At 37.2% G+C, this 12,787-nt stretch overlaps 1 protein-coding gene across 1 annotated transcript; it reads right to left on the bottom strand.

Annotated features, from left to right (window-relative positions):
* Positions 1-7,941: 7,941 nt before the first annotated feature.
* On the bottom strand, positions 7,942-11,896 carry LOC131034541 (probable protein phosphatase 2C 9). Its single transcript, XM_057966044.2, has 6 exons — positions 11,562-11,896; positions 11,320-11,443; positions 10,164-10,412; positions 9,586-9,868; positions 8,918-9,072; positions 7,942-8,752 (listed from the first exon to the last, which is right to left on the bottom strand). Exons 2-6 carry the CDS (start codon positions 11,362-11,364, stop codon positions 8,615-8,617), a joined length of 870 nt encoding a protein of 289 aa, XP_057822027.1. The 5' UTR covers positions 11,365-11,443; positions 11,562-11,896; the 3' UTR covers positions 7,942-8,614.
* Positions 11,897-12,787: the final 891 nt, after the last annotated feature.

Here is a 12,787-nt window from a genome sequence, read left to right as displayed (position 1 = left end):
CATCATCCCTCACGCCGGAATGTTTACTGCTACTTTTCATTTTGTCTTCGAGTCGCCGGAATTGGGAAAAGAAAATGAATGAAAAATGGATAAAGCTACCACTTGGGTCGAAACTATTAACAGGGTATTAACAGAGCAAAATTGAGACATAAATAGGGTTTCAAGTCCTCAGCTTGGCCCTTGATTTCTTCTCACTTGACAGAGAAATGGAGTCGCTGGTATCCAATGTCGACTGGTTCTCACCACTTTTTGGGGGCTTGGAAGAAATAGAGTCCTTCCGGAGGTTGAGTAATTTTCTTACTCGGGAAGCCAGAGCAGAATTAGTTTTAGGAAAATTGGCGAGAAAACTGGTCCTGATGGTTCTGATCTTGTGGGTCGTGTCTTTGATGTCAGCTTTGTCATTAGTTTTGCTCCTGCAATCCCAAATACCCACCATGGTTGTAGTGTTGAAAATGCTCAGAGCACCACAATTCCTCTGAACCAGCAACCACCTAGACCAATGCTATAGCCATTTCCTCTATAATTCTACTTCAGATAACCACAATGTAGCTGAGAAACTTCTGACTTTTCCCACTTAAATACTTTTCCTGAATATAAAATCAACTTGAAAGTCTCTAAAGCTTTTTCAGCGAATCCATTATGTGCATATCCTACAATTGTTGAGTCCATGAGAACATATCTCTTTGAGGCATCGTGTCAAACACCTCGCCTATGCTTCCAAACTTTGGAAGCATGTCCACCAGAGCTCTCTTTTTTTGTGACAAGATTCTCAGTGATAAAGTTGACTCGGTTTTTTCCATGAGTGGAGCAGACAGCAATCCAGTTTCAACAATTTATTTTATTGTCATGCTCTAGTCATTGCTGGAGGTAGTAGATGTTTGGCATACTGTTTAAACAAATCAGTTATTTGGTGGCTATGGGAGCTTTCAGTTTATGCATAACCTTGCAGTGATCAAGCGGTCTGTTCCTTTATATGTATATTGCTACTTCTTTTTTGCTACAATATAGTTGAAGGTTTCTATGCTCGATCTCTACCCATGGGCAGGGTTGGTGTTGACAGTTGATATTGACTTCAGTGGTTAATTTGACAGGTTTAAAGTGTTAAACACTCAGAGTTGACTAACATTCTCTAGGTTTAATATATTACTTAGTGTGAGTGGTTTAAGACTAACATTCTCTAGGCTTAATATGTTACTTAGTGTGAGTGGTTTAAGACCGACAGAGATATCATGGCATAAGTATATGCTATGTGCTTACACATAGATATGATGGCATGAGTATATGCTTTGTGCTTACATTTGTATAGGGTTATAGTATTGAGTGAATATTGTGGTAATGGTCTGTTTTGCAGTGACACTATGAAAGGGTCATTAGCTCTGTTTCTAAATATGTTCATGGATATGACTGATAGTTGATATCGACCTTATTGGTTCAAAATATATGGACCTTATTGATTCTATTTTTAATTTTATTGTACTTTTTTATGTTATTTAATGAAATATGAGGATCTCCTTTTCTATAATAATAAATATTAAGTCAAATATATATTTTTCGCTCTGAACTAATACTACCTAAATTTTATGAAGAAGTTGAGAAATACAACTTCAGAAATCCCAAGAACACATGCAAGCAAAATACATATCACAAGAGAAGAATGGAGGCAAAAAAGCAATAATGGCTCTAAAGAAAAATATTATCATTCGGAGAGGGAATGAATAAATAAATACAATACAATTCTTATAAAAGGATATTATGCAACCCTAAAGAAACAATAAAGGGATAATATGTATTTAATAATTAAATAACTACAATACTATAAAATGTCTAAGTTTAGCTTAAGTGTAGAGGATAATAGACTAATAATTAAATAAATAATTATTAGCTAGTACATGATAACTCTAACAACCCCCTTAAGATGAACTTAGGGAGTAGCTAAAAACTAAATGCAGAAAGCAAATGCAACTACATGAAGAAGGCAAATTTGGGTCCTGGCAACAAAGCCTGATGAGGTACCCAATCACAACCAAATCTCTATAAACTGGAGAAATAGAGAAAACCAAGTGGGAAAAAACTCTACTCCAAAAAGAGATGGAAAAAGCATGCTAAAACAAACATGAAGGAAGGCCTCAATGAGACCCCCCAAGGACAACTCCCTTCACCCCAAGCATATAGCGCAATTGAAGGTAGCGCGGAGATGCCAAAGGTTTAGTGAAGATGTCAACAACCTGCTCCTCTATAGGAATGTACTCCAAGATGAGAAAGCCATCCTAAATCAATTGTCTGATGAAGTGCATGTGAAGCTCAATGTGTTTAGTCCTCGGGTGCTCCACTGGGTTGCGGGAAATGTGAATGGAACTCTGATTGTCACACCAAAGAATAGTGGGACTATTAGGAGGAAACCCAAACTAAGTCATCAACTGTCAAAGCCATAAAGCCTCCTGACTAGCTAACACTGTTGCTCAGTACTCATCCTCTATAGATGATAAAGCAATAGCAGACTGCTTCTTGCAAGACCATGTGATAGGGCCAGAACCAAGACAAAAAACAAAGCCAGAAGTAGACTTCCGATCATGAGCATCACCAGCCCAATCTGAGTCAGTGAAGCCAACAATGTGAGGGGATCCTAAAGTATAGTGAATGTCAAACTGTGTAGTGCCCTGAATGTACCTCAAAATACATTTGGCAGCTTGCCAATGGCTCTCATGGGGGTAATGGGAGAACCTAGAGACAAGGCCAACCGCAAAGGAAAGATCTGGGCGTGTATGTGTCAAGTACAACAAACTGCCAACTAACTGCCGATATAAGGTAGGATCCATGGAAGGTGTAGAACAAGTGGCAGACAAAACAACACCTGATTGAAATGGTGTGGGTGAATGGTGTGGGTGTAGGCTTGCAAGCAAGCATGTCAAATCTATGAAGCATATCAAGAGCATACTTTTGCTAGAGTATGGAAATCCCATCAGAAGAATGGATAACCTATATGCCCCAAAAATAGTGCAGAAGTCCAAGATCTGTCATCTCAAACTGCTCCATCAAAGCTTTCTGAATATCCTGAATCAAGGAGGATGAGCTACCTGTAATGATGAGATCATCAACATATAGCACAAGAATAACTATATCATCCCCTTGACGTTGAATACAAAATGTGGGATCGGAATGACAACGTGTGAAGAGTGTGGAGAGCAAGAAAGAGTCCATCTTCTCATACCAGGCCCGAGGGGCCTGTTTGAGACCGTATAATGAACGTCGAATTCTAGAAACCAAAGAAGAATCCTACACAAATCCCTGAGGTTTCTCCGTATAGATCTGCTCATGAAGGTCTCCATGCAAGAAGGCACTCTTCACATCCATCTGAAAAATTGTCCATCCCTGTGAAGTTGCAAGCGAAAGTACAAAGCGAATAGAATTCATCTTGGTGGCAAGAGCAAAGGTCTCACAGTAATCAATACCCTCCACATGAGAAAACCCCTTCGCAACAAGACAAGCCTTATACTTATTAATAAAACCATCTGCAGCATACTTGGTACTGTACACCCACTTGCACTGATCCAACTTTCTTCCTTTCGAAAGAGTACAAAGATCCCAAGTATGATTCTTCATCAAAGAAGAATACTCCTCATCCATGGCCTTATCCCACTCTAGGTGACCTATCGCCTCTTAAAATCTCTGAGGATCATCCGAAATGGCATGACTCAGAAGACTAGAACCAGATGTTTGTGCATGAGTACGACAAGAATCTGAAGGATCAGTTGCCATAGAACCAGCGACATCAACTATAAACCGAGCCCACTTGGGCAAAGGCTGAGTTGTTGGTGGTGGTGGTGGTGGTGATGGCGAACCATCATCTGCATCATCCTCAAGGAATAAGGAATCCTCAAAATATGAAGAGGGAGGAGGAGGCTGTGAGGGAGAAGTTGGTGATGGACAATCCATCTGAGGAAGGCGCTCATCAAACTGGACATCCCGCCTAAACAGGACCTCTTGGGAATCAAGATCAAACAACTTGTACGCCTTAACACCCTCACAGTAGCCAACAAAGTTAAGCGGTCAGCTCTTCCTCTCCATGGCTTTCCTCCGAGCATCTAGAATAAATGCCCAAGCCTCACTACCAAAAACTCGAAATGATGAAACATCAGGCTTGACATGGGACCAAGCCTCCTCGAGAGTCATCTGGTGCAATGCCTTATGAGGCATCCAATTCTAAATATAAGTGGCACAATTAATTGCCTCGGCCCAAAAAGAAGGTTGCATAGAACGTGACTGAAGCATACAATGGGCCATCTCCTGTAGTGTTTTGTTCTTTCTCTCGGCAACACCATTTTGTTGAGGAGTGTGAGGAACTGATAGTTGATGCTACAAACCATGCTCTGTGAAGAAATCTGTAAAAGCCTAATTCACATACTCTCTCCCATTATCTGTGTGTATCCTCCGGATAGAAAGACCAGACTTCTTCTCTACAAATGTCTTAAAGACTTGAAATGAATCAAAGACATCAAACTTCTACTTAAGAAAGTACACTAATGTACATCTGGAGAAGTCATCAATGAATGTGAGCACATACTTGGCCCCTGAAAAAGATGGAGTCGGAATTGACATAAGATCACTATGTACCAAATCCAAGGATGCCTTAGCACGTGTGGCTCTACCTGTAGGAAAGGGATCTTGGTGATGTTTGCCAAGTGCACAACCTCGACATACACCATCAGTACAGGATATCAGAGGGAACCCAATCACAAGTGTGTGTGTGCTCATCTATTGTAGATATCTGTAATTGACATGGCTCAAGCGCTCATGCCAAAGTCTGCTCACTGAATCTGCATGTGCTACAAGAGAAACACATGAACCATCTGGACTCTCAAAGCCATCAAACCTATATAAATGAGAATCAGGATCAACACTGTCAGTAGCCACAACCAAATCAGAATCATGGAGCTCTCTAATAACCACATCATGTGGTGAGAACTCAACTGTTTTACCAAAGCCAGAATGACAAATATGATAAACAAAGAGGAGGTTTGTCGAAATGGCAAAAAAACGACCCCCTATTAAAAAGCATCCAACGAAGAGCAAGGGGGGTTTATTGGGCGGAGGTGGCAGATGAGACAGGTGGCAATGGCGGTCAAGCGGTGGTGAGGCGATCGGGCGGCTATGTGGCGGCCGTTGTAGGGAGGTGATCGGGTGGCAGGGGGCGATCGAGCGGCGAGGCGGCCGGCCGCAATTAACAAACTGTCGGTCGGGTTGTGTAGTTGGCCACGGCCTGGGCACCGCCGATTAGTAAACCATCAGCGGCTAACGAAGTTGGTAGTGGCCTAAGCACGCCATTAAACTGCCTACAATTTTATTTTTTATTTTTTATAAAAAAAAAATAGTTTTCTCGAAATTCGTGCCCAAAAAAGGGCAAAAAACCAAAAAAAAATTTCAGAACCAAAGTTGTCCAAATTGGACAAATTTTATATGAAAATGGGGGTTTTGGGGTGTTCTGAGGTCAACAGTGAAGTCCATTTGAGCCCAAAATGCCCAGAAACAATGAAGCACCCTAGATGCAAATAAAAAACTCTAAAAAAAATGAAACCCTAGCCTCCAAAAAATCTTTTGAAAAATCAGGAACAAGTAGCAGCAGATGAAGACTCTGATACCATGAAGAAGTTGAGAAATACAACTTCAGAGATCCCAAAAACACCTGGAAGCAAAATACTTGTCACAAGAGAAGAATGGAGGCAAAAAAGCAATAATAGCTCTAAAGAAAAAGATTATCAATCAGAGAGGGAATGAATAAAGAAATACAATACAATCCTTATAAAAGGATATTATGCAACCCTAAAGGGATAATGTGTATTTAATAATTAGAATAATTATTGAATACCTACAATATTATTAAATGCCTAAGTTTAGCTTAAGTGTAGAGGATAATAGACTAATAATTAAATAAATAATTATTAGCTAATACATGATAACTCTAACATTTTATTTCATGATAAATTTAAATAACAAACTATGCATTATTTAATATCTAATATGTACGCACTCCAATATATAAATAATTATGTATACAATAAAGCAATCAATTATGTGAAACAAATTAATGAGTTTAAATAACATTTACATAAGAGAACATCATCTAGACTAAAATTAGTATTTAATTTGATTATGTAGATAAATAAATAATGACAAGCGTAATTAAACACATTTAAAAATGATTTAATTTGAGGCCATAAAAAATATATATATCCATTATTTTTTATTTGTTATTCTAACAAAACATATTGCATGAAATATAAGACCAAATTATGAAAAAATTGAATTAAAATATAATTAGATTACAAATTCTCACATTGAGTTGAATTTAAACTAACATTTATTGAATTTAATTAAGATATATACTATTAAAATTTAATCATATTCTTTGGCAACAAATGAGTATAAACGATAGTTTCAATTCATGGAATCAAATTAGACATAAATTTAGGGTCTTAAATAAAATACTATATATTATTTTATTCATTTTCTTTTCATCCTTTTCATCAGGTTACTCCTAGTTTTTTGGCGACATTACTATCACACAAAGATCATCGTCTATCGAACTCATACTACAATGTTCTTAGGGACACCAATCACTACCATTGTTGATGATCATATTGTCGAATATAACACATAAGGTTCTCCCAATAATAGACTTTTTTTTACTAGAGTCGAGCATTTGTTTGACACCTTGATCCGAAAAAGAAAAAAAGATTTTTGGGAACAAGTCAATGGATGAAAAAACATACATATCCTTAAGTAAATAACAAATTTTTTTAATCTTTCCCAAATTGTTACAGTTGTATATAAGATGTCTCACCTACCAGCAACAGATCTAATCAATTAAATCTATATCCCAAGTTAATTGTCTTCATATATCGTAAAAACATTTTGCAACAAACACATTTTGTATAACTTGCCACACTATCATAAATTTCATTTATTCATATTCATATTTAGTTTTTTCTAGCATTTCGAGATCAACTCAATTGTATCCTACATAATTACTCCTCTTTAGTTTTTTCTAGCATTTTGAGATCAACTCAATTGTATCTTACATAATTACTCCTAACAAAGGCAATGATCATTTTCTCTAAATTTTGCCTGATATCTTGCTATCGGCGTAACCATTGCACCTCGTTAAGGTGCAAGTGTTAGTCTATAAATCTTGCCATACTATCCAGATTCAATTTTATAAGAACGAAATTTGTCAGGAACATAAAATTGAATGAATATCAAAATTTTATTGCGAATTAATCATCCCTTCTCGCCGATTTGACCACAACAATATTATGAAGAAGAAATCACTAGCTGTATTAACAACAGTCTCCAACAATTCAATCTTCAAAACCAAAGAAAAAATACTAGACAACAAGAACTTTTGAGGGGGAATATCTGAAACAAAGATTGTCACTGAAGGCTTCGCTGCCTTATCTGGTTGTATGCAGTGTTTAGATTTTTCAGAATATGTAAATGCAAAGGCCTGTATTAAATGAACTTGTCTAACTATAACCTTCAATAGCACACAAAACTCCCCAATGCCTTCTAAGCATATGCATTAAGATATTATAGCTTAAAAAACTAAATATAGTATAGTTTAGAAATCTGCATTTCTACAGAGTGTATATTTTAGGTCATCAAAATTAACTAGTGCCACGCGCTCTAATAACCCATTATATCCAAGAAAATGAAACCATAATGTGAAATCATTACACCAAGTTCCCCCCTCGCCCACCTGTAAGAAATAATGCAATAGGTCAAGCCAATTTGGCGGACATGCAGTTTGCTATTGCCATCACTAACCCATAGAGGTCCTTAAATAAAAGAATTCAATAATGAAATTATCACACCACTTGCCCTCTACCCCACCCCAAAAAATTAATCCAAATTAATTGTAATAATGCAATAGGTAAATCCAGCATAAAAATAAAATTCTCCTCCGAAACATTTCCCAGTATCTCATTCTACAATTGCAAAATGGGTGTTCAACAACATCGGGTAATACCCATGAAATCCACAATCAGTACCACTCGATAAACACTAAGAATCCCACATGAAAAAACAGGATAGATTCAGTGATCAGTCAGTCAATATATCACTGAATCTAAAATTGCCATCGTCTGATAAACTCTAGTTAGGCAAACAATCTCTTGGATCACAGTCAGGTATGTTTGCATATCATGAGCATTGGTTCAGAATGAATTATAAGAATATGGATCGAATTTCTAGTGGGAGGATATACCACCCATTATATTTGTATCGTATGCAGGCTAACAGTATTACCTCCAAGTTTTGCACCTGGATATTAAAATGAATTAGACAGCACTCCGTGGAGGTACTGTCATGAGAGGTTCACTTCTGTACAATATGCAAGTATAAAAATTCTGCTAATCAGCCTTCTTGTTTGGCAATTTGCCAAATCGGGACCCTTCACTTCCTCAATAGACTCTAGAGTGGTAAGACCCCTGGCAATAGTCAATCCTTGTAGCACAAATTTGTAAAACTATACAGTCATAATCAAAAGAATCGGAATCACTGCCTTGATCTGAAGCAGAACCATGGGAATGCGTGTGCCCATTACTAGCTATAAGATAAATCATCTGAAAGAAACTACAATGCAAGAGATATCATCTTTGCTTTCCCTGTTTACTGCTTCAGCTGCTAAATGCTTTGCTGCTACTTGTGGATCCTTTGTTTTTTTAATAAAATCAACCACCTCCTGATTCTCCATGACCTGATGGCAAATAAAGTGTCATTTAAATAAAAGTATTGAAAACTCCTCACTTGTTGCAGCAAAGCGTAAAAAACCCCTATTTTATTTCAGAATAAAAAGCAACAAAAAATGTTCGAAAGATCCTTTAGTTAATGTTTTTAAGTGCCTCAGAAAAAGAAGATCAACCTTCCATAAACCATCACTGGCCAAAATTAGAAATGTAGTTCCAGAATTGATCTCAACTACTTTAACATCAGGATCTGATCGAAGATGCAATTTCAAATTCTTGTCTCCAAATGCTCGAGAAACTGCTAGCTGCCCATCTACCCTAGGTACATCTCCTGCAGGGCATTTTTTCCAAAAGTACACTTCAGTAGAAACAAACAAAAATTTATTGATCCCTGGAAAAATAAGCTAACTACAACAAGGATGCAAAAACAGATCCAACTACACTACTGATTGATTGCCATTTGATGGTAGGGGCTAAACTTTGTGAGTCGAATTTTTAAAAGCACATGGGGATTTAATCCCTCAAGGCTTTGACTCTAGATATTGTATATTGGGGCACCTCATCGCAACCACTAGTCCACAGTCTGAAGAACATGATTTCCTGAGTTTCCCTTTGTTCTGGGATACACCAAGCAATTCTCACAAGTATACTAAGTGTGCAAATGAACTCACTACTCGTTATATAACTTGACTGATAAGAGTGCTAAAACATTAACGATTAAAACAAACTGTGTTGGAACTGGTATACAGTATAGGCTATTTCATGAATTGTTTTAGACTTTTAGTGTCTATTTCAATTGTCAAATAAATGTTCTCATAGTCTTTCCTATTCATACAATAACTACCTGGCATGTTTGAGACAAAACCACCCCTATGTTCGATGCTTCCACGTTCAGTGCTGGTGCCTGGCTCATGATCAACTGAGAGCTGTATAGCTCTTCCATTCTGGCAGAGAACAGCTCTACTGTCCCCAACATTTGCGACCACGAGCTTTTTTCCATCAATCAGGATAGCTGTTACAGCAGTTGAACCTCCAGGACCCAGCTCTGTTGTCTTTCCAAGAATGGATGTGTCTGTCTTTTCATAGGCTTTAGCAATGGCTTTACAAGGATCAGACCAAAATTCAGCCTGTAATAAAAGATTAAACACCAACATACTTACAATTTGTAGAGAAAAAAAATTAGATTGAAGAGTAATTATGAATGATAAGGTAGTATTCATGTAATGCATTCAATGCAATGTCAGCGTCCACAGACACTGACTCACAAATATTGATATAAGACGGGCATCGAAACTGCCTGGAAATTTTGCTAGAAATAAGACTGCCCAAACAATTGTAGTGCACAATCTACACAAACGAATCATGGGCTTCACCCAATCTTTATATTCAAGAATCAAGATAAGCTAAAACACGGTCACTTACCTCACTCAAGATATTTTGAAACAAGTTCTTCTGCAGGTACGAGGCCACATTGTCACCTAAGTGACCATCAAAGATGGCATACAACCCCAACTCATGGCCTTCGATTTTCTTGAACTCAGCAACATGATAGTCCTCCATAGGATGGCTTGACTTGCCTTCCACTAGATGGAATCCATGAACAATGCTCCTTGGACTCTGCTGGCTCTTTCCTTTTCCAGTACTAAACGCAGAATTCACACCCGACACCATCTACACAAAAGTATAGGTAATTTTCAAAAAAATGAAGAGGAATGTGCTAATTAATATAAAACTAGAATGAAACTGCCAGTCTCCAATATAGTCATTCTCTCGATATTTTGTCAGCATGGAAATGTACACATAAACATTGGACAGACAAAAGTGACATCTAACTGTTCGATAATCATTCTAAAATATCTTGCCCTAGCAGTTCAAACTGGAAATAGCTATCCAGCCCCTCGGATAAAGGTATCTCATTACACACCTTATCTTCAAATTCTACATGCAAAACGACCAAATAACCCTTAAGAACCAAATTTCCAGCCTCTCCTCCAACGCAAATATTATGATTAAAAAGTTCCTGGCAGAGATTGATTGGCAACTCAGGATTATTCAACAGTTTAATCATATGCAAAAACCCGTGGGCTGCAAAATTCAAACAATGTGCACAAGATAAAGCAAACATGTCTCCTGGTCCAAACAAGAGGGGAGCGAATACGACCAAGGGGTGTGCTAACTGGGCTGACACAAAACCCATAACACAAGCTCCTAGAACCTAATCTACAGCGGTCCTAGCATATTTCTCGCTAAAATCACGTAAATGACAGCCACAGCCTATACTTCATGACTCAAACCCAACTTGGCGGTGCCCATTCTACCTCCTAATTCACGCCAATCGAAGTCACAATTTCATCTAGATTTATTTAATGAAACAAACTGATACAGGACTGTAGTTTTTTTCATTTTGAAAAATAGATTAACCCTAACCCATGAGAACCTGAGACTAGAATTGTAGAATTAGCAATTAAACTTAGTGCATCAAACCACAAACTAAATTGCAGATATTCTATTTTACGAGCTTATAATCATTTTAAAAAGATTTTCCAAAATAAGATCGGAGAAAGCCCTAACAACTAACCTTGTGGAAGCAGCTGATCCTCGGTCTAAACATGCAGCATTCCATGTCGCTGGAGGAAATCTTGTACTCTCAAAATAGCCGGTGACTGTTCTCAATAAGCCCTTCAAATTGCAAATCAGACGAGCTGTGGCACACAAAAATCCAATTCAAAATGACTTTCAGTACCCTAATAAGATCAAAGCACGATGACCCAATTGCGCAAAGTGAAAAAGGCAGAATTATGTATCAATCATCAAGCGTACCAGAAGCTCCAATTGAACATATGGGTATCCAAGAATCAAGCAAAGAAGCCTTTTAGAGAAGCACCCGCAATCAAATAGTTACTGTGTTGGCCAGAATAAACCCAAAATTAGCAGGCAGCGCAGAAATGTGCCAATGGCAGATGAGTGCATATGTCCAAATTATGGTGCGGAAATAAAGAGTTTGCCTGTATTCAAAATAAACACTGACGGTTGTAAAAGCCTTCTTCGGTGGATTCACCGTTTATAGAAAATCAAAGTCAAACAAGCCTCCTCATTCATCACAGTTTCCAAAGTTGAAAAAGGAATCACGCATTTGATTAAACTACATATAATCGATTCTATTCACACATAATTAGGTTGGTTACAGAAATGTGGAAATCATGTGTGCTTTCTCTATGGTGTACAATTATTTTCGTCCTGCCAGCTTTTGTGAAAGTGATAACTATTGCCGCCACATAGATTTGACTGCTGCTTAAGCCATTGGACAGACCCTCAAGTTATTCCCTCTTCATTTAGGTGAAAAAAGGGGCAACCAAAACTCAAAATATTTTTAAATTGTGTGCCAGAAAACCAATGTTTTGATTGGAGGCATCAATCAAATGAATCTTCTCGTCATTGACTTTGATTGTTCTATGCTTTTGTGAAAGTTTGAACCCGTCCATGCACAAAATTCTTCCATGGAGAGGACTTTTTACATTTAAAATGAGGGAAAATGCCTACATGATTCCCATTTCAGTTCTTTTCACATTTCATGGGTAGGTTCTTTTCGTCTTTCTGCTAATTTTGTAAACATTTATTTAGGTAGCATCCTTGGAATTTATATTTAGTCTACCTTCAGATGTTACTAGGGACTGGTTTTAATTTGTATTTTATTCATATTTATTTTGGATAATTTGTGTAGGTAGAATAGAATTCTTAAAAATAATAAAGTAAGATTTCACACGACAAGTTATGTGTAATCTATTTGACATTAAGTTTTTCTATTATAACAAGTTTATGAAGATAGTTGTCAAAAAGCTTACATATGAGATAATGGAGAGTATGGAAGATTTATTATAAAATAAAATTAAGTAGGCTGATAAATAATTATTTATTATTTGTGAGAATTTCTTATTAGTTAGAAGAAATTAATGGAAGAGCAATCAAATAAAATGGTTTATTTAGAAGGATGTCTTGGTGTTTCGCAAACCTATCTTAAATAGTTCAAAAAAAAAATAGTAATGGTA

The sequence above is a fragment of the Cryptomeria japonica genome, chromosome 2 (assembly GCF_030272615.1).
Source record: "Cryptomeria japonica chromosome 2, Sugi_1.0, whole genome shotgun sequence".
Classification (NCBI taxonomy): domain Eukaryota; kingdom Viridiplantae; phylum Streptophyta; class Pinopsida; order Cupressales; family Cupressaceae; genus Cryptomeria; species Cryptomeria japonica.
Note: the sequence above shows the minus strand (reverse complement) of the source record. Positions and strands in the feature narration are given on the sequence as shown.

Coding starts and splice junctions, on each gene's coding strand:
- LOC131034541 (XM_057966044.2), bottom strand. CDS start 11,364: ATGGAATGCTGCATGTTTAGACCGAGGATCAGCTGCTTCCACAAG. Junction 9,869..10,163: donor TTCAAAATATCTTGAGTGAG/GTAAGTGACCGT, acceptor CTTTTATTACAG/GCTGAATTTTGGTCTGATCC. Junction 9,073..9,585: donor TTTTGTCTCAAACATGCCAG/GTAGTTATTGTA, acceptor AATGCCCTGCAG/GAGATGTACCTAGGGTAGAT.